The sequence below is a fragment of the Lissotriton helveticus genome, chromosome 2_1 (genome assembly GCF_964261635.1).
Source record: "Lissotriton helveticus chromosome 2_1, aLisHel1.1, whole genome shotgun sequence".
Classification (NCBI taxonomy): Eukaryota; Metazoa; Chordata; class Amphibia; order Caudata; family Salamandridae; genus Lissotriton; species Lissotriton helveticus.
In genome coordinates, this window is record NC_136059.1 from 603,197,242 (window position 1) to 603,223,910 (window position 26,669).

General features: G+C 46.2%; 1 protein-coding gene across 2 annotated transcripts in view; it reads left to right on the forward strand.

Moving 5' to 3' along the window:
• Positions 1–26,669, forward strand: part of ZFYVE16 (zinc finger FYVE-type containing 16) — a 589,878-nt gene that overhangs the window by 204,144 nt on the left and 359,065 nt on the right. Inside the window, exons 5-6 of one of the 2 annotated variants that reach the window (XM_078675306.1) lie at positions 359–505; positions 14,325–14,470. In XM_078675306.1, coding sequence (XP_078531432.1) covers positions 359–505; positions 14,325–14,470 — 293 coding nt within the window. The remainder of the gene's footprint in view (positions 1–358; positions 506–14,324; positions 14,471–26,669) is intronic. The other variant, XM_078675307.1, reaches the window with a different exon arrangement.

Below are 26,669 nucleotides of genomic sequence, written 5' to 3' on the forward strand. Positions count from 1 at the left end.
AAAGTCGAGTTATACATGTTGAGGCAGCAGCGAGTTGATCAAGTTACAAATGCACCTAAGATTAGGAATAGTGTACAGGGCAAAAATCAATTCTAATTAGCAGAAGAATGCAATGTGATTAATAATAAATAGAATAGATTTTGGTGGTGAAAAAGGAAGCGTGCATTTCTGCAGTATACATTTTAGTGTACTCCCAATTTAACTTATATAAGGACTTTTACAAATTGTTTAGCGTACATATGTCCAATTTGATCTCTGTATGCTAGACTGATAAATAGAGTGAACTTTAAAATATAAGGATCTATCCAATAAAGAATTTTGTAGCTAAACGATTCTGCGTTTTTTGTCCTCCCTTTAGCACAGGCATTTGAAAGGATGAGGAATCCAACAGGGCCTAAACCCGACATTAAACCTTGGCAGCAGGCCCAGGCAGAAGGCACATTTAACTCCACTCCGCCTACTGTTATGGAGCCTTTCTCAGTGCTTAAACAACCTGGAGTTGAAGGTAATTAAAGTGTGTTAGTTGTCTGCTAATTTGGTTTTAAATAGACTAATTTAAAAATGAGTTTCAGCATTCACCTTCTTTTTAAGTCTCACTTAGACAGAACAGGTGCTGTCTCTTCGAGACCTTTTGTTTTCGGTCAGTGGGCTTCAACACTGCTCATTGCTTACAGATTCATTGTTCCATTGTTACTCTCATTTGCTTGCTTCTTTATGGTCATGTGGCATAAGATTCTTTCCTCTTTATAGGCTTGTCCCCCTCCATTATCTGCCTGCTCACTTCTGTCCGCCCTCGCTCCATGTTCTGAGTTGTCTTCCCCCATCTTCCCTCCCTCCTTCCGTTGTCAATGTTGGCCTGCCCCCACCCTCCTTCCTTCTGTTCATTGACCGCATTGGCTTGCCTCCCACACGTACTTCATCCCTTCTTCCATTTGTTGTCCATGTTGGCTTGCCCCTACCTGCCCACCCACTCTTACTCTTGTTCGTTACCATGTTGCCTTGTCCCCACCCATCTTACCTCCTTCTTTACGTTCATTGTCTGTAGTGGCCGCTCAGCATCCCTCCCTCCTTCTGTTCATTGTCTACGTTGACTTTCCCCCAACCGCCCTCTCTCCCTCCCACCTTTCTTTGTCCTTGTTGTACACCATCCCTCCTTCCATTGTCTGTGTTGCTCCACGTCTGTCACAGCACAACATAAGTGGTATGATTCAGACACCACTGGCCGTGTGATAGCATTTTTCTTTTCTATCCACACCCTTCTTTGTCAGTAATGAACCATGTTACTTTGTCCACCTGCCCTCCATGTTTCACCCCCATGACATTTTGCCTCATCAATTGTTAGAAGGCTTCAAGGCAGTCTCTCAACTTCAAAACCTTCTCATCTGTCTTGATGAGATGGGTGTCATCTGCATCAAACAATGCCCTACATCCAACTGATGTGACCAGTTTTCATAAAAGCCTGTGTAAATCTTGAAAATAATATTGCAGATAAATAAGCCAGGTGGAACCCCTAAACAGACATTTTCACATATTTAAAAGGGAGGAAATATAAAGTATGGCATCACCTCTCCAGGAAGATTGACACCACCTTTAAACAACCCCTCTGCCGAGTGTTGTACCATCAGCCTGTGGCCCATCATAATAAACATGGTGGAGATCACCGACAGGATCTAACCTGCGTTCCTACCTTGGCCAAGGGTTACTACTGTGCCACCCCCATCCAAGTTCCTTCATTTGTGACACTTTTTACTTTACTCTTTACGTTACTCAAGGGTGATAGCAACTCAATACACCCTGTTCCTTGCCCAGTGCTGGGGGATGAATACGTATCTCACTCTCTCCTAGCCTTGTACAACTAAGTGTGAGTGGGGGAAATTCATTATGTTATGTTATGTTATTTTTATTTGTACCGCGCACAGCTGCCCCAGCAAAGGGGCGTCCTGGCGCTTTGAGAAGGTAAACACAACACAGCATTAAAAGCGGGCAGAAAGGAGAAGAGACAAAACAGATGAGCTAAACAAATAAAAAGGTCTTGATAGCCCGTCTAAACTGAAGGAGCTCATCGATGGCCCGGATTTGTGGAGGGAGAGAATTCCACCAGCTCGCTGCCAGGACTCGAAAGGAGCGGCCACCAATTCTGCTCAACTTAAAACGCGGGACCACTGCTAAGTTCTGGCCTAGCGATCTAAGAGTGCGAGAGGGGACATAGGGGATCAGCAGTTTCTCCAAGATTTGTGGGGAAGTACTCTTGAGGATTTTAAATGCAAGGCAGAGAACCTTGAATCTAATCCTCTGCTGCACAGGGAGCCAGTGGAGAGAGCGCAGGGCATTGGACACCGAGCACCGCCTAGGCAGACATGTCACCAGTCGGGCCGCAGCGTTTTGAACCCGCTGGAGCCGCAGAAATTCTGACTGGTTAACCCCCGCCAATAGGGAGCTGGCATAGTCCAGCCTGGACAGCACTGATGCTTGGACCACCAGCTGTCTTGTGGGTGCATCAAAGAATTTGAGGATGGGTCGAAGTCCTCTGATGATGCCATAGCAAGAAGCCGCCACCTTCTTGGTATGACAGATGAAACTCAGAGAAGGATCAAGCCACACCCCCAGGTTTTTTATCTCTGCCGCTGGGAGGGGAGTCACACCCAACTCCGAAGGCCACCATTTGTCACCCCACAAAGCCACCTGTTTACCAACCACCATAATCTCCGTCTTCTTGGTGTTTAACTGGAGACAGTTAGAATTCATCCAGTTAGCCACTTCCCGCAGACCATCACAGAACCTGGGAGCCTCTAGGTCTGAGTCCCCACTCAGTGTGACCGCCAGCTGCGTGTCATCTTAAGAGACCATGGTCAGGCCCCACCGCTTGACGACCGCAGCCAACGGTCTCACATACAGATTGAAAAGGGTGGGACTCAGTGATGACCCCTGTGGGACTCCCTGGTCTAACGGGTAGGATGACGACTTACCGGGCGGGATCGCCACCTGGAATGACCTATCCGTAAGGAAGGATCGAAACCAGTGCAAGGCGGAGCCAGAAACGCCCACCTCCTCAAGACGCCGAATCAGAATCCCGTGCGAGACCGTGTCGAAGGCGGCACTGAGATCTAATAACAGTAGTGCCGCCGTCCGACCGGAATTACAACCTCATCCTGTCAAAGGCCAGGGCCGGACTGTCCTTAGCGGGCACCAGGCAATCCCCCGGTGCGCCGCACGGGTGGGAGCCGGTTTTGGACCCCTGGGGCGTTTGTTACAGGGCCGTTTTTGCAGCATAGCTGCAAAATCGACCCTGTAACAAAATCGGCCGAAAACAGGCCCTGGCAAAGAGCTCGGCCGCACCCCCATCCCCCGGGGGTGGGGGTGGGGGACCGGCTGAGCGCTTTGTCAGGGCCGGTTTTGGGTTCCCAGTCCGGCCCTGTCAAAGGCAGTGCATCTATCCACTTTCTCCAAAGCCCCACCAAAATGAATCTTTTCTTTTTAAACCCACTGCTCCTTGACAAGGAGGAGAAGAGTAGAAGAAAGGAGGAGTAGAGTGGGTTAGAAAATACCTCAAATCTCTCCCCCTTTGGCAATGCAAGGGTGGTAGTAACCATGCTCCCACTCTGCACTTGGGCAACGCATTGTGTAAGAAATCCCACATTTTCCACCATTTGGAGAGGCTGAAGTGATGAATATATTCCCACTCTCTCTTGGCCAAGGGCGTGTATGTAGGGTACACACCACCCTGACCCTTGGATAAGATAAGCGTCTAGAAAAAACTACCTCCACTCCTGGGTGAGCTAGAGGCAAAAAATATACCCCGCTCATGGGAGGGATATGCACCACCCTTGTCATTGGGCTTAGATGTGAAAAGACTAGGCCCATGACCAAGATGGCCTAAGAAATATAATTCCACCACAGTTGTCCATGGCAAGGGATGCATATATCCTCCATCCTATGGCAAGGCATAGAAGAGGTTACACACCAGCCCTTCCCTTGGACTTGGCAAGTGTTTAGAAAAAAAAATAACACCCACTCTTTGCCAAAGTGAAGGGAGAAATCCCAGTCCCTGGGTAAGGTGGAGAGAGATGTAAATGGAACAAAACATTTACCCCAACCACCCAAGCCTCGGCAGACTGGGAAAGGCAAGGGTGGATAAACATAACTTTCTTGCCCTTGGGGAAAGCAGAGGAACTAGACGCCACTCCTGCACTTTGGCAAAGTGGTCAGACAACTTACTTTACTTGCCCTCTGCCAAGTTGGGGGAAATAAAGGTACCCTAACTCACCCTTGAGAAGGTTGTGGGGTACACATCACCCCATCTTAAAGAAAGGCTGGGAGTTGAAAAAATCGTAGCCCTCCTGCTAAGGCAAAGGAAAAAGGAGTATCAAGCCATCCTTGGGTAAAGCAGGGGGAACGAAAGATACCTTGCTACAAAGGGAATTATACCTTCACCTGATGTTCTCAATAACAGGTCCTGCTCTGTGAGGGAGCACCCCATAAAGTCCTGCGAGGACTATTTTATTTATATGTTTGAGCCTGGTGGTGCCCTTAGAATAGGGAGGGGCAACACAAATCCTTTTTTATATGTTCTAGGGGGGCTCCATGGAGTGCAGTAACCTGCCCACCCCTCCCCCAGCAACTTATAAAAAAATGGTCTCCTGGTCATTAAATCCATGACCCGAGGAGAGGTTACCATATTTTTTAAAGCACTCCTAGCTGACGTTTATGCTTTTCAACTGGAGTGCGGAGCCCCCTTGTGATGTTGGTTCTATGGCTACTTTTTGTACCCTGAAAACTGTTTAAGAAAGACTTAGACATGCAATTAATATACATTAAATTATTGGCTATTTTCTGTCATAGACAATACATATGCTTTATATATAATGATATCCTGACCCCTTCATAAAGCCAGTAGCCCTGCTTATTTTGGTATTCTGGCTCTTTGGCAAAGTCAGTAGCTCTGCCTTACTTAAAATTCCACCCCGTATTTTCAGTCATGTACGCCTGCGAGAGTTTGGGCACCAGATCCTGCGCCCAACCCACCTTGGCACTCAAACCATGCACAATCTGGGGATGGACGAGGGCCCACGTTCAACCTCATGTGTGTAGCTGCCTGCGAAGAGGGGGTTGGTCAGTGTTGCCAGACCCTACCGTCATTCCCATGCAGTGCATGGTTAAAAACACTTGTTTTCTTTGGAGTGCCTTGTTTTTCCACATGTCTGGATACCCAAGAGCACTTCCCTGTGGTCTACCGCTTTTGGCTCCTCCTGATTGTTTTATCCCAATATCAAATCTTATGAGAAGGAGCAGAATTGTGAGTTTCAAAATGACAGGGAAAAAAATTGTTTGATGTTAATTTGTTTAGCTGTTTAGGTTGTAGATATCTGCAAACGTTAATTTGTTCCTAAGTTAAAATGGCAAACCACTAAACCACTTGCCTTGTCACACTTCACCCCCATTAACTTTCTTTCCTGCTGATGGATCATTACAAAACTTGGCATGCTGAAACTCAGCTGACAGTTTAAGTAGATTTTGTAATTCTGTGCAAATTTGTCTTTGGGATCAAAAGGTTTACGCAAAAAAAAATGCCTCTCCAGTTTAAAGTGTGTATCAATGTCATGATCTGGGTACAAAGCAGGTGACATGCACTTACCCTAAGGCGATTTGGGAAAAGAGCTGAATGAGAATGCTACAAGCATGGAGAGTGTGGAGACCAGTTCATAGGAAACAGGGAATGGGATAGGAGCCTGGGTCTTCCAGCTCAGTCAGAAAAAGTCAGCCAATCAGATTGCCGTAGAATCACATCCTGGGTAACTTAAGCAGCTAGATGTCAGTAGCAAGTTGCCTTGCTACTTGCTTAGTTGTATGGTTCTTTCTTAGTTACATAACAGTTTACGACATTTCTCTGCACCTTTATTTTGTTCTACATTTTTCTCCTGCATTTCCATTTTATTTATCCTTTTTTAAATCCTCTGAAGATCTACTGTTCTAGTGTGCCTGAGGTCGGGGAAGGTAGCTGGGTACGTCCTGTGTTCGGTCCGATTCACTGTACCAGTGGTGTGCACGATTCCTTTACAGACCTCTCAGATAGAGATTGTCAACCTGTGTTATCCAAAACACCTTCCGAGGTCAATCATCCATTACAGTGTGTTCTTTTTTCCTATTGTTCCCAATCCCCGCTTATGGACAGTAGGTTGGAGATCCTATTCCTCTGCTTACTGTTCTTGCTTTGTAGAGTGGTGGACTAACATCAGAATTTCCTTCTTCCACATGATTCCCAACAGTGCCATGACAGTTTGTTAGGCCCAATGCATTCCTAGGCTAATCCTTTCCGCATCATGTCACAATCTCTCACCCTTATTCGGAAAGGTTTGGAAGTTGCTTGGCAAGCACATACATTTCTGCTAACATAGATTATGGAGCTTAGTACAAATCAGGAAAACTTGAATCCCTCCATTCCTAGTACCTCCGTAGCATCCGAGGACTCCATGACCCATCTGGACCCATCCGGAGAATGGTGGCTTTGGTATAAGCAGAACTGGATTTCCCAAAGGAGCCACAGGTTATCCCAACCGGAAATTTATTCTGGAGATCAGCAATACATCAAAGCTTTCATGGCTCAATGCAAATTTCACTTCTTAAACGGACACCAAGCATTTTCCTGTGACGAGTTTCATTTATCCTTTCATATTTGAATTAAGACGCATTCACGTGGCCAACACCTCTAATTAATGGAAATAGTCTTTTGCTTTCCATTTTGTTTTGGCCTTTGTGGAACAATTTCTTAAAGTAATTAATTGCTGGCAACTGTGCAGAATGCTTATTTGGAAAAATGTGAATCTCCAAACAAAAGAGAGATTCAGTTTCCTTAAGTATACATTTTCAGAAATGAAGAGCCAAGACAATCTGGACTAATGAAGCTGCGGCCATGGCTGTGTATAATGGATTAAGAAATGAGCTGAAGGACATGTTGACTTTAGTACCTACTGGCCTTAACAAGTATGAAACCCTGATTAACTTAACCCTCTGGGTTGAAGCCCGGCAGCCGGCTTGAGTAGTAGAAAATATTCTGTGAAGGTGGATTACGCCCAAAGACACATAAGCGCCGTAGCTGGAAATATAGAGTGAAGAACCTATGCAAATTGGAACTTCTTGAGGTCCCTTTTGTGCAAAAGGTGAATGCAGAAAGAAAGACATTTTACCCTTATTGTGGCCACGGTGGACATTTTGTAAAAATCTGCCCCTTCCTTCTGGGAGACAGACAGTCCTGTCTGTAAAGAACAAACACCAGACAAGCCTTTCACGTTTCCATCTGAAAAATGTCACGTCAGATAGTCTTGCTTTGATGATATTATTTACTGATTGTGGCAATTTTATTGAAAAGGAATTCCGTGACAAACAACAGATTCCCATCATACAAAAGATCTACCTGAGGCTGTTTTAGGAATAGATGGTACTCTTCTGAATTCTGTAGATATTCAGTGGGTGAAAGAAACATCGCTGTTAGCTATGGAAAGCGGCCATGTTGAGTCCAAAACTTTGAATGTTATCTCTTCATGAATGATTCCCATTGTGCTTGGTCATGGCTCTTTAACCCTAAAATCTGTTTGCAAGATGAATACATTGTGATGAGTTCTCATCCTTGTAAAGAGCAGTGTTGACGAAGATCCACAGCTCTTTTGAAACAACCTTTGACTTGTTTTGCTGTTCAAAAACAGGTTCCTGACGTATTGATTCCATTCACTTACCCAGACTATGCAGATGTATTTAGTATAAAAGGAGCAAATGCCTTTCCAATTCATTGAGCATACGGTTGTGTTATAAATCTTCAGCTAAGAGCATCTATTCCACCTTGCAGGAAATACTCACTGACCCATAAGGAAGAATTATTTCTTGCGTATATTAGAGAAACACTTGACCAAATGATTGACAACCATTCAGTGTCAACAGCATGGGCCCTAATCTTTTTATTTTTATTTATTTTTTATCCTGAAACCAAGAAGTGAATATCCACTCTGTATAGGTTCCTGGTAATGGAACAAAGGGGGTCATTACGATGATAGTCAGACTTTCGTATGACCGCCATCGTCGCAGGGCTTGGGACCTGCTGCCTGTAAGGCGGCGGTCCCACACAGGCGATCACGATGAGATCACGATGCGCCATGTCTAAAATGCACTGATGGCATTTCTCTGCATTATGTGGCAGGCACCACGCAGTGCCTGCCACCTGGTGCAGGGAAATGTAGGGGGTACGGTAGGTACCGCCCCCCATTGCACACCCACCTCCCCTCAATGGGCCCCTAAATGCAATTCCCCGCCAACTAGTGAACCACCATCCACCTCTGGCGGGGATGAAACATCCTAATATGGCAGACGTTGTCTGCTAGGCACTCCACCATTCTAGGTATGCATTCCGGGTCCGCCAGGCAATCAGAGCGATTGCCTGTGTCGGACCCGTGGCGGACAGTCTTCCCGTCCGCCAGCAAACCGCCCACCATCGTAATGTGGCAGACGGAGAATGGCCGCAGGTTGGCGGTCAATCCGCCACCAGCAGGCTGCTGGTGGCGGATTCACTACTATCGTAATCAGGCCCAAAGTTACCATCGGTAATAGTTAGCGTCTTCCTCTCATTTCTGTCTCACTAATCCAAGAAAAGACTGCCAATATTTTCTCCAAATTTGAATTAAGAAGAGAATATTTCTTAGTTTGCATCAAAAAGGCTGATGAGAGGAAAACTGCCTTTTAAACCAAATATGGACGTTAAGAATACCTTATTATACCTTTTGGTCTTTGTAATGCCCTGGCTGCCTTCCAACATTTCCTTGCTTATATATTAGTAGTCATTTGAGACACCTCTGTAATTATCTGCCATGGTGATATATTGGTATTCTCTTTAAATCTTGAAGAATTTCAAAGACATCTTCAAAAAATGATTGGTCAAACACTCCCTATATGCGCAGGTTGGGATTTGTATCTTTGAGATAAATCTTGTATTGAGACAAGTCTTTTCTGGGATTTCTAATTTCAGATCAACTGATTCAAATGGACCCAAACAAGGTTAACGCTGTGGAAGAATGAGTCCCTCCTTAGACGGTGAAACAAATGCAAATGTTCTTGGACTTTGCTGATTTCTGTAGACTCTATAGAAGAGTTCTCCCAGATCATCAAACCCATTACAGAGCTCAAAAGAAAAATTAAACTTTCAACTGGGGGGTGGAACGAGAAGAAAATATGCTTTCACGACAGCCCTAATTTTGAGGCATCCAGACTTCTGCCAACCTTTTTTATGTGTGAGACAGACACCTTTTGTAGTACTGTCCAGACCTTTACCCATATTTTCATAACCAGTTCACTCCTGAACAAAACTCCACCATATATGATCATGAGTTATTAGTGATGAAAGAGACATGCACACATTAGAGGCATTACTTGAAGTGCTCTCCATACAGGGTCACAGTCTGGCCTGTTCACAAAAACCCTCAGTTTCCTAAAGAGTATGAAGTGTGGTAATCCCAGACAAGCCACATGGTCCCTCTTCTTCTCACTTTTTTGGTATGGCCTCATTCATATACCTGGTTCTCAACCCCTATTACCAGACCAGTGCCATATTCACCCCATATTCCATGTTTTCAGACTCAAATCAAGCTCAGAGTAATCAAAGAACCAAACCACCTTCCATTTTTTCTGCCTAGGGTCAACAGCAATATGAAGTAGAGTGATGTTATAATCCTCATTCAGGGCCTTCCACAATATTTAAAACCATGTGGGGGTAACAACGCCCAGTATCGATCCCCCTCTTTTGTACATGCCCCCAGCCTATTAAAGAGTTGCACAAAAAATTCCCCAGTAAATCAGCAACACCAAAGTTTTGGGGAATTTTAGCAGAGGAAGGGTGGATACTGTCATGACTCTGGGACAAAGAAGGCAAGGTTCACTTATCCGAAAGCAAAAGATCTGGGAGAAGGGCATAGCATAGAGACTCTGTAAATTGATTTAGGAGAAATTTGTGCCGAGAGAGCAGTCAGGTCTTCCATGTCTGACAAAGGTCAGCCAAAATAATTTCAGTAGAAACAAGTCTCGGTTAATTTCAGCATCTCATTGGCAATAGCAAGTTGCTTCGCAACTGCTTAGATGTATGATTTCTGTTTGCTTAGTTTGATCAAAGTTTATGGTTTTGACTTGCATGCTTATTTTATTCTGCGTATTTCTCTTTATTTCTTCCTTCATATGCCTCCAAATATCTATTCTTCGTTGACTTTTATTTGCTGTATAATATTAGTCACAACATCCACTTCTAAGCATCTCCTAGTTCACCCGAGCTTGAGAATGGTAACTGGCTAATTCATGGGTTTATCAGCTTTCCATTATGGAGCGTTAGACTTAGTGTACGTGTGTGATTTCTTTAAAGATCTCCCAGAGAGAAAATGTTAGCCCAAATCATCTAAAACACCTGAGAGATGGGACATCCACTCCACTATTTTTCTCCCTCACATTCCCAATCCCTATTTTACCCTCTTAATAAAGTAAGTTGAAGAATTCTTTTCCACTGCTTACTGATTGTACTTGGAGGGTGGTGAACTAGCATCAGGTTTTCCTACTCCCATATGGCTCCCAACAGGATTGTGACACTCAACCACAATTATACACTTACTGTACTAATAACTGTACAGTCACACATGTATTACTACATTGCACATTTACAAGTCGAGTTTATCACCATAGTTAAACAAACTTATTATTTGAAAAACACTGATCACACCCTTACAGACTGCATGCCGCAATTAATATTAACTTAGGGAAACAACTCGCCTAATGCCTTAAGGTATTTGTAACCCCTTGGATCTTTGTTTTGTATAAATACCTACTTGTTAAACAGATATTCTTCAAAACAATGCCATGACATAAGCCATATATACATATATGCAGAGTATAACGTTGTATTTATTACTGGTATTAAGAGAGGGAAGGAGCAACATAACCCACTCGAGCCTTTGTCTCTCGTGACCCATGGCTCTGCCCCTCCCTCAACAATAGTAGTCACTAAGTTAAAAACTGAATAATGGTTCTTGTATTAATTTCCCCAACCACCATGCGTTTTCTTTTTTTGCTTTTACTTTTGTTTGTGAACAGTTTGCAAATTGGTGTTTTGAGCATGGTGGTAAGATATGTTTTATGTGCATTGGTAACAATAACGGGCGAATTTCAGTGGTTTGTTGTGTTTGAGCCAGAACCATAGCTAGGTTTTTTTGTTTCAGCGAATTTCATTGTTGTTTTTCTTTTCTTTTTTTTGACCTACCTAATTTACATACCTCTCTGCGTAGGGTCTTCTGGGACCTAAAATGGTCACTCTCATGACTCTCAAATCTTTTCTCACTTGTCACTAACCGTCTTTGTTTTTTTCTTTTGTTGGACTTATGCAGCGGCGGCCGCCATAACCGAAGAATGGTGAGACGGGTGGGGTCACACGGGGGATTGATTATGAAAAAGAAAGAAAACATACTTTTTGTCGCCGGCTGCTCCAGTGTTGCGTCTCTTCGGTTGCTTCTCTTCTTCCTGCCTGCTGGTCCCAGCAGCCCCTGGGACAGACTCCTTGTCAGAATTGGTCGAAGCAGGCAGAAATTACGCCCTTCTCCGACAAGGGAGTCTGTGGAGGTTCTCCGACCCGTCTGCTCAATGGAGCTGGGCTGGAGAACCTGCAGAAAAACTAAGTGCAAATGTGTGTTTTGGTTGGCCTGACTTGGGCGGACAAAACACAAATGCGCAATTATGGAGGGAGTGCACGTCGCACTCCTCCTCCCCTCCCTCGGCCAAGCCCCTCTCAACAGCTCTGGCTAAGAGCTGGCAAATGTAGATACAAACGATGCCAGAACATTGTGTTCATTTACATTTGCTGGCTCTGAGCCAGGCAGTGGGGCTACGCTCCTCTGCAATTGAGGCGGAGCCGTCACTGGACCTATGTTTTCCACCCTTTGGGTATCTGTTAGTCCTCCCTGGGGTCAGGCACTTCTCAGAGGGGCCCTTCCATTGCTGTGCAATTCTTTTCCCCCCAATGCGAAACTCTGTTTCTATAACAAACAAAAAATCTAAATGTGATTGGCATGAGTTGTGATTCATTAAATAAAACAACAGAAATATACATACGTTTTAGCTGAAGTTTGTATCACACTTGGCAACTTTGTAAAATGCAAATATCTCAAAAACTATTGAAAAACAAGCACCATTTCAGATTAAAATCCTACTTCCATGACAAGTTTGGTGTTCATGTGTTCAGTGGATTTTGCTATGTCGTCTGGCAAAATGTCCTGTGGAAGTAAAATGTTTTCCTGTGGACGGGTTCTTTTATGAAGGTTTGCATGCCAGAAGTAGATTGTTCAAGGGGTCAACAGTTCTAGGAAAATAATAATAAAGCATTTTCAATGGAAGCATCACGTCATATATTGCCTCTGCGCTCTGGTAACATTGTAAACCTTGTGAAAAACTAGTTTTGTAAATGCCATTAGATCATCAAGATGTCCATTTAGGAACATTTCACACACGTTACCCTTTTTGTATTTTTAGTTTACTTGTTTAGTTGGGTCCAGTTAGCATGAAAACAATACTGCTGTTCAAATAGAAATCTCCGGATACCCCAAAAAATATTGAAGCCATTAATCAGCCAATCACATTCTTGAAAAAACAAATTACGATTGTGGTCGGCTGAGCTTCCGACTGCCAGCGTTGCGGGCATGTGACCGGCCGACAGGTAGTCAGCAGTCCGGCCCGCAAAATTACGTTCCGTCCGCCGTGGAGGCCGTCGAAAACATGCCTCTTTGCATTGAGGCTTGTGCTGCGACCCGGAAAAGGGCCACAGCAAAGGCAAATGTGATTGGCACAACTCCCAAGTTTCTATTCCACAGGCTTACAGGACCATGATACCTCTAAAATGTGTCTCTTTGTTGTCCTGCCTGTTTTTCAGATGCTGATATAAAAAATAAGCATACTTTCTGAGTGAGGTTATGATTACATGGCAAGTTTAGTATATATCTATTCAGGTACTTATTACTGTGTTCAGGAGTAAATATTCCTATGAGAATCTGATAGGGAAAATCAACATTTTCTGGGGAGATTCATCAAATTGCGCAAAAGTCGTCATCGATTTAAGCAATGCATTCTTACTGGAAAGTGTGGCTGAAATAGCGATGCTGTAAAAAAAAAAAAAAATAACGTGCAAGTGTAAAACACTCATTTATATTTATATGCACCTCTAACGTATTGTATTTTTGGTCTAATAAATGGTTTTATAAATAATACATTAAATTATTTTGACAAAGAAATCTCGGTATTTCTGATATGGATATTTTCCACTTCCATGAGATTTCTTCATTGGTGGCGCTGAGACCCTTATTGTATTGGATCAGAATTTGGGGCACTGATGAATTGCGCCTCCTAAGGGAGTGTGTGCAAGATGTCATCTCTTCCAGTGGCAGAGCGGGAAATCAAATGGCTAGGGGCATTTAAGAAGCGTTGGAGTGTGTTGGGCCTGGGTAAATTCTGGAGTGAGTCCCAATCCATCAAGAGAGGGGTTGCTGCCCTAGTTAAAAAGATGATGGAAGAGATGGCCACTAGATGCAGGGATCACTTTTCCTCAGCTTAATAAGGGAGCTTTCCTCCCCCTAAAATCAGTGTGCATTGCTGAGGAATTCCTGAACTTTATCCGCCCAGTTCGGGCTCGGTCCCTGTACCCCCAATTTATGTGTGGGTCGCTTCCTGCAGCTAGTTGGAGAAAGATGAACCAGGGATCTAAATATTGTTACTATTGCAAAAATGTACGCGAAAGCGAGGCGCATCTTTAGTTTTTCTACCCACTTTATGCAAAACCCATGTCCAGATGGATTGTGCCAATGTGCAGGATATTGAGCCTCCACAGTCCACACTAGAGGAAAAGCATACAGGGTATTATGCAGAAGTAAAACTTTTTCGATTGTGGCTGTTTCCAAGTTTCTCCACACAGCTTGGTTAATCAGATGCAAAATTTTAGACATTCTGTGAAATTATGCTCTAATGTCTTTAGCTGACTTTAACTCCCTGAGGGTGTTGGTGGTTGGCATTTCTGTACATATACGGGGCAATTGGATGTAGAGAGGCAGTTTTTGTTTGGAACCATGTGCTCCTCGTATGTTTTTATTGTTTTGTTTTTAACTTCGGAATTGATTTTTAATTTTGTACTTTTAGATTTTAAAACTTGATTATTTATTTATTGCTTGTACTTGAATCATAATGTTTGTATGTTTGGATTTTCTTGATGCTGAAACAAAATGTTTCAAACGATCAATTTAATTTTTTCCGCTTCTTTCTCACTTTAAAAGGTCCGAAAGAACACAAGAGAGTGTGGTTTGCTGATGGTGTTCTACCCAATGGAGAACTTGCTGACACCACAAAATTAGCAGCAACAGGCAAACGATCATCTCAAGATCACAGTCCAGTGAGTCCCATACCACCAGAATCGCTAATTGTAAGTGAATCTGCAATTAAGATATTAAGTTAAGGTCATTCACGCACGGGGCAGAATTATGATAGCCTTCATTCACTCTTATATTGAAGAAACATATTTCGCTATATTGTTGCATTGTGTGCAGCTGTTTTTGTGAAATGTAGAGTTTGTGGAATCATCTAACTTAGATTTTCTTTTCTTGTTGCTTGTTTTCAATATTCTGCAAGCATTCTTACTTTTGTATCTTTGTCACATCTTCTTCTTTATGTGCTGTTCTTTACTATGATTAATGATGTAGTTAATAATTAGGTTTTAACATGAATACCTTAATGTTACATTATATCCTATTAATATAGGGTCAGTGAAATAGATACCAACACATTTTAGTTTGCCATTGAATACAGTGTAAGGTATACAGCAAAGTAGGGCAGAAAACTATGACCTTCAACAAGATTATGTGGTCTTTAAATTATGTACTTTAATTGGAACGAGTATTGGTTGCCAGTAATCATGTGTACTCTGGGTGCCATTCTTCCTTTTCACAAGTCCATCAGTCACTTCTTTTTCCAATCTTTGCTTTAGAAACAGTCACCCTAATGGTCTGCCAGAATCATGAGGGAAAGGATAAGTTCTGAAAGAGCTCTGAAAGAACAATGTGGTAATTCACTGGAACAGAATCGCACAGTGTGAGGAAAGGAGTGACCTGTTCTCTAAGCGAGTTTATATGAGAGAAAATCTTCAGATATACACCTGGCAGATGTTGGCTTCTTGAGACTAAAGTAAAATTAACATCCTCTGATAAGATTGTAAAGCCACCCTAATGGAAGAAGAACTACTTGAATAGGTGTACTGACAAGTTTGTTGATATCGAGTAGACAGGAAGCATATTCCTCCTTCATAGCCAGATACCCTATGAGGGCAGACTTCAAGCTCCAGCCGTAAAGCTTCAAAAAGGGAGAACCGCATATGAATTGGATCACACTTCTACCTAAGATCTATTTTGCTGACCCGCTGATCAAAGAACATCTATCAAAACCATAAAAACCTTGCAGACTGATTAGCCTTTACAGAGATGGCATTTAGACTCCTCCTTTCAAGTGGCGTGTCTCTTAACCTCCAGAGTTGCACAAATGACTGAGGTTTCCTAAAAGAAAGGTGACTTCCAAGTGAGGATTCATTCCACAGCAACTGAGAGTTTAACTAAAACCATCCCATCCTAACATAATATCTAACCAGGTTCCCCCCCATCCCATTCCCGCCTGATCTTGCCCCATAGCTTTTAGGTCTCGCCAGCCAATACGCTTGTGCATTGCTGGCGAGAATTATAGTAAGTGGAAAAGAAAAGTCTACCAAAACGGCTGCGAATTCCATATAGTTCATGTGAGACAGGCGCGTGCACGCCTGCCACATAACACACCACCATTTGTCTGTGCCTCGGCATCAGACTTCAAAGGCTGCCGCCCCCCCGCGTGCACATCACGCACCACCATTTGTCTGTGCCTAAGCATCAGCTTCAAAGGCTGCTGCTCCCCCTCACCCCCGCCACAGCAATGCAGAGAGCTTGTTTTATTTTTGCTCGCGCACGTGCACACAACTCCCGGTCACGGCCGCAGGTCTTTTGACGATCTTGCAGAGGGTCCCGATGCTGTACAGCACCACCAAAAGCATTTGGCGGAGCCAGTTGGTTCCAAAGTTGATAACAATTGGATTTGCCAATGCTTGCTCTAATTCTTGTCTCTAACAATCTCTGCGTCCCCCCGTGGCCCACTCCTCTTAGTACCTGCCCCTGTCCATCAGCCCTTCATTCGTACGCGCCTCTCCTGCTCGGGCAGCCATTTCAGCTCCATACCCCAATCGCCGCGCTCATTCTCCCCATCCTGTTGAAGTTTACATGTTTCCCCTTCTTTTCATGCTCTACTCCCTTTTTTTGGGCAGATTTATATAGCGCGAACTCGACCCGAAGGTATTGAAGCGCTTTACGCGAGCACTGGTTACGTTACACAAGGACTCCTTTCCATGTTTCCTCCTCAATATCCCCTCCGTCTCTCCCTTTATCCCTTTACCCCTTACTCCCTCATACCCAAGCCTTCACAACCTTCTTTCTCTCTCTTTCTCCCCCCTCCCCCACCTCCTCCGTGCCCCCATTTATTTCTCCTTACCCCCTCTGATTCTGTATGCCTCCCCGGAGTTCAGGAGACCTCCCCGCCTCTGGTTTCATGCTGCCCCCGGGGCCTGCTCCCCAGCCCTGTCTCCTGGATGTGTTTTGTTTCCTGCTGTCTGTATTTGCGGAGTCAGGACGGGAGCCCTCCCGGGGGCACATTCCCCACAAGCATCATGGCCACGCAGCGCCAGCATTGTGTGGCTGTTTATTTTTATTTTGGATGATGCATAGGTGCTTTCATTCCGCCCAGTCGCTGAGTGCGAGCCAGAGGGGTTTCAGCATCGCCGAGTGGCGTTTCCAGTGCCTTGAAGACACTACCACTGCCTGGTTGCCCCGTTTTGGGACCTGGAATATACAGAGCTCGGACTAATGGCGGCAGCTGTAAATCCATAGACTACGGGCTACTGCTTAAGACGCAGCAGTTCATGGCTTGTCCCACGGCTCCTTGAGTATTTACAACGTGAGGACCCCTGGAATGACGCATTGGTTCTATGCTACCCTCTAGTGCTCACAATGCTTCGCATGGAATCACAATTATCATTATACAAGGCATTGCTCCCCGCATTCTGTGGAGAGAGAACTGAATGACCTAGTATTCTGAAAACTTTGCCACCCACTGGCAGGTACCATGTGAAACTCGCTTTGCTGAGTCTGCTGCTCTCACCTTTTCCCTTGCAGCGGCCCGTGAGCAACCCCCTCCAACCCCTGTGAGTCACCTCCCCCGCAGCCCCCCTCCACGCCACTGTTTATATTTAACTATGGCGGGCCATGCACTGCCCTTCCCCTGCTATCATCTCCCAGAGCATGCCCCTGTTTATTGTTTACGGCGGCTAGTAGTGCTGTTAATGGGACAGTCCCAGCAGTTTATGGCACTGGCGTGAAAGGCTTGCACGGTGATTTGATACTGTGCGAGAGGCACTTTATTACAGAGTGGGCTTAGTATAAAGTTCATAGGAGGGGTGGTGGCTCGTGAATAGCGTCCTCTATGCGGGGAGTTCTGAAGAACTGCCCGGCTTCAGGCCACATCAGGCAATGTCCTAGAAACGTGCTGTGTATGAGAGGCAAGCAGAGGCCACTTATCATGACACAATCGATGTCAGAGTGGCGATGTGCCTGCTTCTTCTATGCTGCCGGCTTGTTTAATGAAGGTATCCAAAGAGTCAACTTTTAAGTTCACTCAGGCCACCAACCAAACACTGATTTGCATATGGCTGGGTCCAAACTGGAATGGCATGGTGAGCAAACAAACGATGGATTTAAGCCCAGATCTCTGTACTGGGGTGAATGTATGACATTGTTCTGCATTCTGTCCATCAATAGTTCTTTATGCACCAACCAAACACTGGCCAGGCCAGACAGTGTTCTGGTTGCCACTTTGGAGCGAGTGCATGATTAATATCAGTCTACATATAAGCTTCATAAGCCGGACTTCCCTTATTTCCCAATATGTCTACGGAGTTTAACAATTTCGAACTGCCTCAGGTGAGTTGTTACTCAGTCATTTACAAGGAAACTGTGCCGGATAAAGACAGGATGTTAGGCAAAAGTTATGGCAGGCAATTGTTTCATTATTCCTAATTCAGTGAAATGTGCTAATGCAAGCAATTTTGGTTATGTATATTTAAAAGCGCCTCCTTCTTTAACTCCCTGTTCTATTCTGCTGATCTGCTGCTCTCTTCCACCTCGCCTCATTCTCTAACTCCGTTCTCTTCTCCTGTTCTAATCTGCTGCTCTCTTCCACCCCACCTCCTTCTTTAACTCCCTGTTCTCTTCTGATGTGCTGATCTGCTCCTCTCTTCCACCCACCTCCTTCTCTAACTCCCTGTTCTCTTCTCCTGTGCTGATCTGCTGCTTTCTTCCACCCGCCTCCTTCTTTAACTCCCTGTTCTTTTCTCCCGTGCTGCTCTGCTGTTCTCTTCCACCCGCTTCCTTCTTTAACTCCCTGTTCTCTTCTCCTGTGCTGATCTGCTGCTCTCTTCCACCCGCCTCCTTCTTTAAATCCCTGTTCTGTTCTCCCATGCTGATCTGCTGCTCTCTTCCACCCCGCCCCCTGCTCCAACTCCCTGTTCTCTTCTCCTGTGCTGATCTGCTGTTCCCTGCCACCGCCTCCTTCTCTAAGTCCCTGTTTTGTTCTCCTGTGCTGATCTGTTGTTCTCTTCCACCCACCTCTTTCTCTAACTCCTTGTTCTTTTATCCTGTGCTGATCTGCTGCTCTCTTCCACATACATCCTTCTCGAACCACACACACAACCACACCACACCCACAATCTCACACAAAACCACACACACACAACCACACACATAACACACAAAACCACACCCACACCCACGCCCACACCCACACACACAACACACACACAACCACACACACAACCACACACACAACCACACACAAAACCACACACACAACACACACAACCACACACAGCCACACACAACCACACACAGCCACACACAACCACAACCACACACACAACCACACACCCAACCACACACACACAACCACACACACAACCACACACACACACACACACACACAACCACACACACACACACAACCACACACACACACACAACCACACACACAGCCACAACCACACACACAGCCACAACCACACACACAGCCACACATACAACCACACCCAACCACACACCCAACCACACACCCAACCACACACCCAACCACACACCCAACCACACACCCAACCACACACCCAACCACACACCCAACCACACACCCAACCACACACCCAACCACACACACAACCACACACACAACCACACACAACCACACACACAACCACACACAACCACACACAACCACACACAACCACACACACACAACCACACACACACAAATCGATCTATCGCCCTCACTCTATCTATCTATCGCCCTCACTCTATCTATCTGTCGCCCTCACTCTATCTATCTGTCGCCCTCACTCTATCTATCTGTCGCCCTCACTCTATCTCTCTGTCGCCCTCACTCTATCTCTCTGTCGCCCTCACTCTATCTCTCTGTCGCCCTCACTCTATCTCTCTGTCGCCCTCACTCTATCTCTCTGTCGCCCTCACTCTATCTCTCTGTCGCCCTCACTCTATCTCTCTGTCGCCCTCACTCTATCTCTCTGTCGCCCTGACTCTATCTCTCTGTCGCCCTCACTCTATCTCTCTGTCGCCCTCACTCTATCTCTCTGTCGCCCTCACTCTATCTCTGTCGCCCTCACTCTATCTCTCTGTCGCCCTCACTCTATCTCTCTGTCGCCCTCACTCTATCTCTCTGTCGCCCTCACTCTATCTCTCTGTCGCCCTCACTCTATCTCTCTGTCGCCCTCACTCTATCTCTCTGTCGCCCTCACTCTATCTCTCTGTCGCCCTCACTCTATCTCTCTGTCGCCCTCACTCTATCTCTCTGTCGCCCTCACTCTATCTCTCTGTCGCCCTCACTCTATCTCTCTGTCGCCCTCACTCTATCTATCTATCTATCTATCGCCCCCTATCTATCTATCGCCCTCTATCTATCTATTTATCTATCACCCTCACTCTATCTATCGCCCTCTATCTATCTATCACCCTCTAGCTATCTATCGCCCTCACTCCATCTATCTGTCTATCGCACTCACTCTATCTATCGCCCTCTATCTATCTATTACCCTCTATCTACCTATCGCCCTCACTCTATTTATCTAGCTATCTATCGCCCTCACTCTGTCTATCGCACCACCACAGCATCACTCAGGGGCACCACAACATCACTATGCGCTACCACTGCATCACTATGCGCTACCACAGCATCACTCGTCGCCACCACAGCATCACTCGTCGCCACCACAGCATCACTCGTCGCCACCACAGCATCACTCGTCGCCACCACAGCATCACTCGTCGCCACCACAACATCACTCGTCGCCACCACAACATCACTCGTCGCCACCACAACATCACTCGTCGCCACCACAACATCACTCGTCGCCACCACAACATCACTCGTCGCCACCACAACATCACTCGTCGCCACCACAACATCACTCGTCGCCACCACAACATCACTCGTCGCCACCACAACATCACTCGTCGCCACCACAACATCACTCGTCGCCACCACAACATCACTCCGCACCACCACAGCATCAATGTGTGCAACCATTCAACAACAACTGGTTCAAATATGTTCTCTCAATGTTTCAAGCTTTATTACAAATGTCACAAAAAGATGTTAATATTTCACTTCTGTTCTTGGATTTTCGTCACAATAAAATACACTGAACATAATCTTCACAAAAGTTATTTACAAAAGTTTAAGCTATTGCCATTATAAATTACAATAACTTTTATTTAAGTATTAATTAGTTAAAACAGGAGCAACCGGAAAAGAAGGGAAGGTGGCACGCAACATGGAATGCATACGTTTCATTACAAAGGCATCCATATAGGAGCATTCGCTGATCGGTTGCGGACTTTGGCATATTCTTCTAATACATCAATACACGAATTACAGCAGACTATTTGCAATCAAAAACAGGTATCATTACCATTCCACACTGCCATTACCATTTATGCTATGAGAAAACAAAAGAAAAAATCACAAGGGAGGATCTCCCCTAACGTTGTGAGTTATTCAGCGTCATTGCTTGGTACCCAGTCTTGACTTGCCTCCGTTGGGTGTGTGTGAATCTTACAGTGTTGAGCGGTTTACCCAATGTTGTCGTTTCCATTGTCGTCGGTATGTATTCCCATCAACTATTACCGGGGTTGTGCCCTCCGATGTGAACTTATGAACTATCTATAACTAGGATACACTACGGGGGAAGAGGGGGAGCTTTTGGACTAAGAGACTGTAAAGTCGATATTGCCAGTGGTTTCGGATCCTTTTTCTAGTATGGAGGTGTGATGGTGCCTATGCGGAAGGGGGGCCGGGAGCGTGGAACGACGTATGCGGGGGAACTCTTGATTATTGTAAGGGGGGAGTTCGGGTTTGTTGTCGATTTCAGGATTGCCCTGGACAGGTGGGTCTTCCTGTAGCGCTTCTGTGACAAGTCCAGCGGGAGATACCGGTGGGGTCTGAGACTGGGAGTCTGTGGGTGACTCTGGTGGATTTGTTTCGTGTGTGAACCTGTGTAGTAATTGTGCCCATTCCAGTGAGATAGTATGCTTACGGGTTCCCTTTACCTCCTCGTCTCGGAGCACCTCTTCCTCTGCTTAGCCCCATTTTTTCGTCGCTCCTACCCAGGCGGCTTCGGGGGGCCCTGACGCGGCTCGCCAGTGCATGGTTATCATCCCCCTTATCACTAAGAGGTTAGCGAGAGACATGAATCGGTACTGTACTTTTTCGGTCTTCTGCCTGCGGAAGACCCCGAGAGCACATGCCTCCCACTTGGACATTGTTGTGATATTGGTCGTTGCCCTAAGTGTCTGTTGCACCCTGTCCCAGTAATTGTGAATGGAGGGGCAATCCCAGAACATGTGTTTGAAGTCCGCTTCGGAGGTGTGGCACCGGGGGAATTCGAAGTGTGTGTCTGGGTAGAACTGATGGAGACGCCGTGGCGTAAGGTCCGCTCTGTGGAAGACGAACTGTTTGTTTCGAAACCACGCATTCCTGGAGACCTTTTTGGGGTACTCTGAAAGCCGTGCTCCACTCTTTATCATTGAGCACTCTTTCTATTTCCCATTTTTGACGCAACGGCTGTAGGGAGGGGAGGATTAGTTCCCGGACGGCTTTATACAGCCATGTGACGAAGTGTCGACCTACCCCCATATGCAGGATAGTGTGTATTACTGGGTGAGTCAGGGGTTCCCCTTCATGTGGGTTCCAGTACCGACGATTGCTGTCTATAAGTTGTCTGTGAGTGAAAAATTGTCCTGGTGGCAGGTCATATTGTTCGACCATCTGGGCTTATGTCCTAAGTTGACCATCCTCGAACAGGGATTCTATCTCCGTAACTGCCAGGTCGGTCTACACTTGGAGGGTGCTGGCAGTAAAGTAATGCTCCTCTCTGGGGAAACCAACTATTGGGAGAAGGGGTGAGTATAGAGGTCTGCCCTTGGACATACAATGTATTCTCATCATACATGACCGGGCTATGGACATTTGGAGCGGTCGAGTATGTATGGGTTTGGTGCCCGGTAATAACAGCCGATGGATCGCCGGCTGTGGTGTGCAGCCCTCTGCAGTGATGGTCTCTCGATATGATGGGTCTTGAGTAGCAACCCGCACGAAAATGAAAAGGTCCTCTGCGTACAATGACACGCAGTGAACAGTGTCCACCAGTGGGATAACCCATGCCCCACCCTCCCGTCTCAAGCGGAACGCCAGTGGCTCCACCGCCAAAGCAAACAGGAGGGGGGACAACGGGCACCCCTGCCTGGTTCCTCTTTCAATTGCAAACGCTAGGGAGATGTATTTACCTATTCTAACTCGGGAGGTGAGACCTACGTATAGGAGTTTTGTGTACGCTAGTAGGGTTGGTCCGATGTGGACACGGCTAAGGACCTCAAATAAGTATGACCATAATAGCGCGTCGAATGCCTTTTTGAGATCTAGTATTAGCCACGCCGCTTTTGGGAACTGCGCACTCGTCCTGTCTGTATGTGGAATAGTCTGAGTAGATTTTGTGATGTGTTACGCCGTGGAATGAACCAGCACTGGTCTGGGTGGATTAATGACGTCAGGATTTGTGTGAACCGCTCTGCTAGTATTTTGCCCAAAATCTTAAAGTCTGCGTTGAGTAGGGTGATTGGTCTGTATGAGGAGGGGAGTGTTGAATCTCTATGCAGCTTTGGGAATGTGACTATGACCGATTCTCTCAGGGAGCCCGGTAATTCGCCCCTATCTAGGGCATCATTATACATGACGGTCATGTACCGGGTCAATTGGGCCGAAAAAGTGCTATAATACTCTAGTGGAAAGACATCCATTACTGGTGCTTTGTTCCGGGCTAGTGCCCTGATTGCATGGGTGACATCCGTGTGCTTAATCCTCTCCTCCAGCATTTTTTTATCTGCCTGCGGAATTTGAGACAGCGGTAATGAGTGTAGAAATCTAGTAATTGTCTGTGGGTCGCTCTGTCTCGGGGCTCGATATATGTTAGAATAGTAGTCGTATAAGATATGCAGGATGTCTGTCTGTGAATGACGGAGTAGGCCTGACTTATCCCTTAGCTCGGTGATTGGTTGTACCTCCAAATCCCGGTTAGCGAGCCAGGCTAAAAGTGTTCCGCCTCTATTCCCCTCCTGGTGAGCCCTGGAAGTGTATAACCTAAAATTGTATTTGCGGAGGTCTCCCAGTGTTTCTGTATGTTTTGTTTTAGCCGTGGCTCTTTGTTCTGTGGTAGCCTCGCCCTTGTCTGCCTTTTTCGAGAGGTCTGCTAAGGTTTGTTCTGCCACTTGCAATGACTCCTCAAGTATTCTACGTACTCCCACTATTTGCTGTATAGAGTGTCCCCTCGCTACCACTTTGCTTGCGTCCCATTCAATCAGTCGCATCGTCGTCGTTCCCGCATTCAGTGTAAAGTGCTCCTGGATGCGTTCCCCATGTTCTTGCCTGAACACTTGGTCTGTGAGGCAATCTCGCGGTAGCTACCAGGTGGGAATGGGAGGGTGTGGCGGTTTCCATCTAAGGGACAGTACATGTGCATCGTGATCTGAGAGCACCCTTCCCAGGTAATATGAGTATTGCTCTTTTGGGAGTAGGGCAGTTGTGCATAAAAATCTAGCTAGGCGTATTCGTAGGTTGTGTGGAATGGAGTGAGAGGAATATAGTCTGGTGGTGGGGTTTCGTGCTCGCCACGCGTCGGTCAATGCCCAATGTGTTGCCCATGTGTTGAAAATTTCCGTTTGCTTAGGTATCAGGGAGTGTGCAGGTGGGGGATGGGATCTATCCAGGCTAGTGTCCATGACACAGTTGTAATCACCACTGAGTATCCATGGGGTTAACGTGTAGGGGGTTAATACATTAGTGAGGCGACTCCAGATGGGACTTGCTCTACATTTGGGACGTAAATACTCCCTATCAGTATGGGTTGCCCTTCCAGTAATCCTTCTATCACAGCATATAGCCCTTCCTTGTCCTCTATTCGCACCTGTTCTTTAAAGGGGGTTCCAGGACGTATCCAGACCAGCGCCCCCCTAGCGAACGCTGAATATGCTGTGTACGCAGATGGTACCCTTCCACTTTCTACGGAGGCGCTCCACCTCCACCGCTGTTAAATGTGTCTCCTCTAGGACTATGTGTACTTGTTGTCTCTTGATGTAGGTGTATACTGCATAACGTTTACTAGCCGTGTGCATCCCCCGCACATTTAGTGTGATAAGCTTTATGTCCGTGTTAGGGATTCTAGTGGTCACGATGATAGTTGGCTGAACAAGGGTCGCCTATGTGGCGTTCTGTCGTGTCGGCTCTGTCCTCCCCGCTAACATCCACACCCTCCACATACGTCTTGTTATCTCGTCCATTCGCTCCTGCAGGGGTTCGAGGGAAATGGTCAACGAGGGGGACCTTAAACTAAGTTTCGGGAAACATTCCCAACTGATAGGACCTATCGTTCAGGACAACAAGTCAAAACTGTACATCTCGTACTGTCTCTAGTTAGTTACGTGGGGGTAGGTGGTCAAGTTTCTTCGCTAAGGAGATCAACGTCACAGCTGCCCGCTTCATGATGAAGATTTGTGAATGCCCGTGGATGTCTCCATCGCTTTCGTCGTATACCAGACGTCTGGCTGCGGTTATCGCTATGGGATGTCCCAGACACCGCTGGGTATGTTTTCTTGTGCTGTGCGGCGCATGCACAGATTAGATGGTGTGGTCTCGGGAGAGCCCTCTCGCTGTCTACCCCGCCAGTCCTGACTGACTTCGATGCGGCCGTCCCGTTTGTGGGGTCACCAGCAGCGGGGTAACCGAGCCCTCCCGGGAGTTTTGTGTCTCACTGGGATCCTCTTCCCAAGTGAAGAGGTGTGGGCCCCTGTCTCCATCTGAGGTCTCTCCAGTCTGTCGCGTCACTGCCGCTGCCTGTAGGGCTCTTCTGCGCTCTGCTATTATTTGTTCCAGGTCTGGGTCACTCCTGGTGTTGGGGGGCGACTGTTGGCTCATTTGCATGAGGGTGATTCGTTTATTTTGTTGTCGCCGCCGGTTGAGGAGTCGATGGTTTTGTGCGGTTTTGTGTTCAGTATTCTCTCCTACATGTTGTTCCACCCAGTCTCTCGCCTCTGCTGGGTCTGTGAAGAAGTGTGTCTTCCTGCCATGGATGATCTTGATGTGTCTTCCTGCCGTGGAAGATCTTGAGGCGGGCCGGGAATAGGAGTGCGTATTGTATGTTTTTTTTGCCATAGGTTGCATTTTACAGTAAGGAACGTGGCACGTTGTCTCTGGACTGCTTGGGAGTAATACGGGAAGAGCATGACTTGTTTGTCCTCCACCCTGAGTGTTATCACGTGTCTTGCTGCCCTTAGCACTGTATCTCTGTCCTGGTAAAGGAGCAGATTGAGGAGGAATGGTCTGGGTGGGGATCCTGGTGGAGGTTTCCGAGCTGGGACCCTATGTGCTCTCTCCACTGAGAAGTGTGGGATTAAGTCTTGCGCAAACATTTTGATCCATGTTTCCATACATTGTATAGGGTCATCCCCTTCCAACCCCTTTTCAGATTGATCACTCAAATGTTGCTCCGTCGGGATCGTCCCTTCAAGTCGTCTGTCTTGTTTTCTAGAAACTGCACTTTGGCCTGTAGCTCTCCAATTGCTTTCTGATGCGACTGGATTTGTGGCTCCACAGTTTGACGCGTTCTTTCCCCCTGTTTAACTTTATCAGCCAGATTTCTATGGTCATCTCGTAGTAAGTTGAGGTCTGTGGCCAATTCACTAAATTTGCTCTCCATTGTCAGCAGAGAGTGTTCGATTTCCTCTAGAACTCTGTCTAACTTAGCAGAGGTAGAGTCCGAGTTCGAGGATTCGCTCGTCATCTTCCCTTCTGAGAGTCCCTGGGAGGGTTGCCGTGCTATGGCTGGGGCTGGCGTTGTTCCAGTGATTCTTTGTCACCCCATGTCACTTAGGTTGTGGGTTAACTCGTTC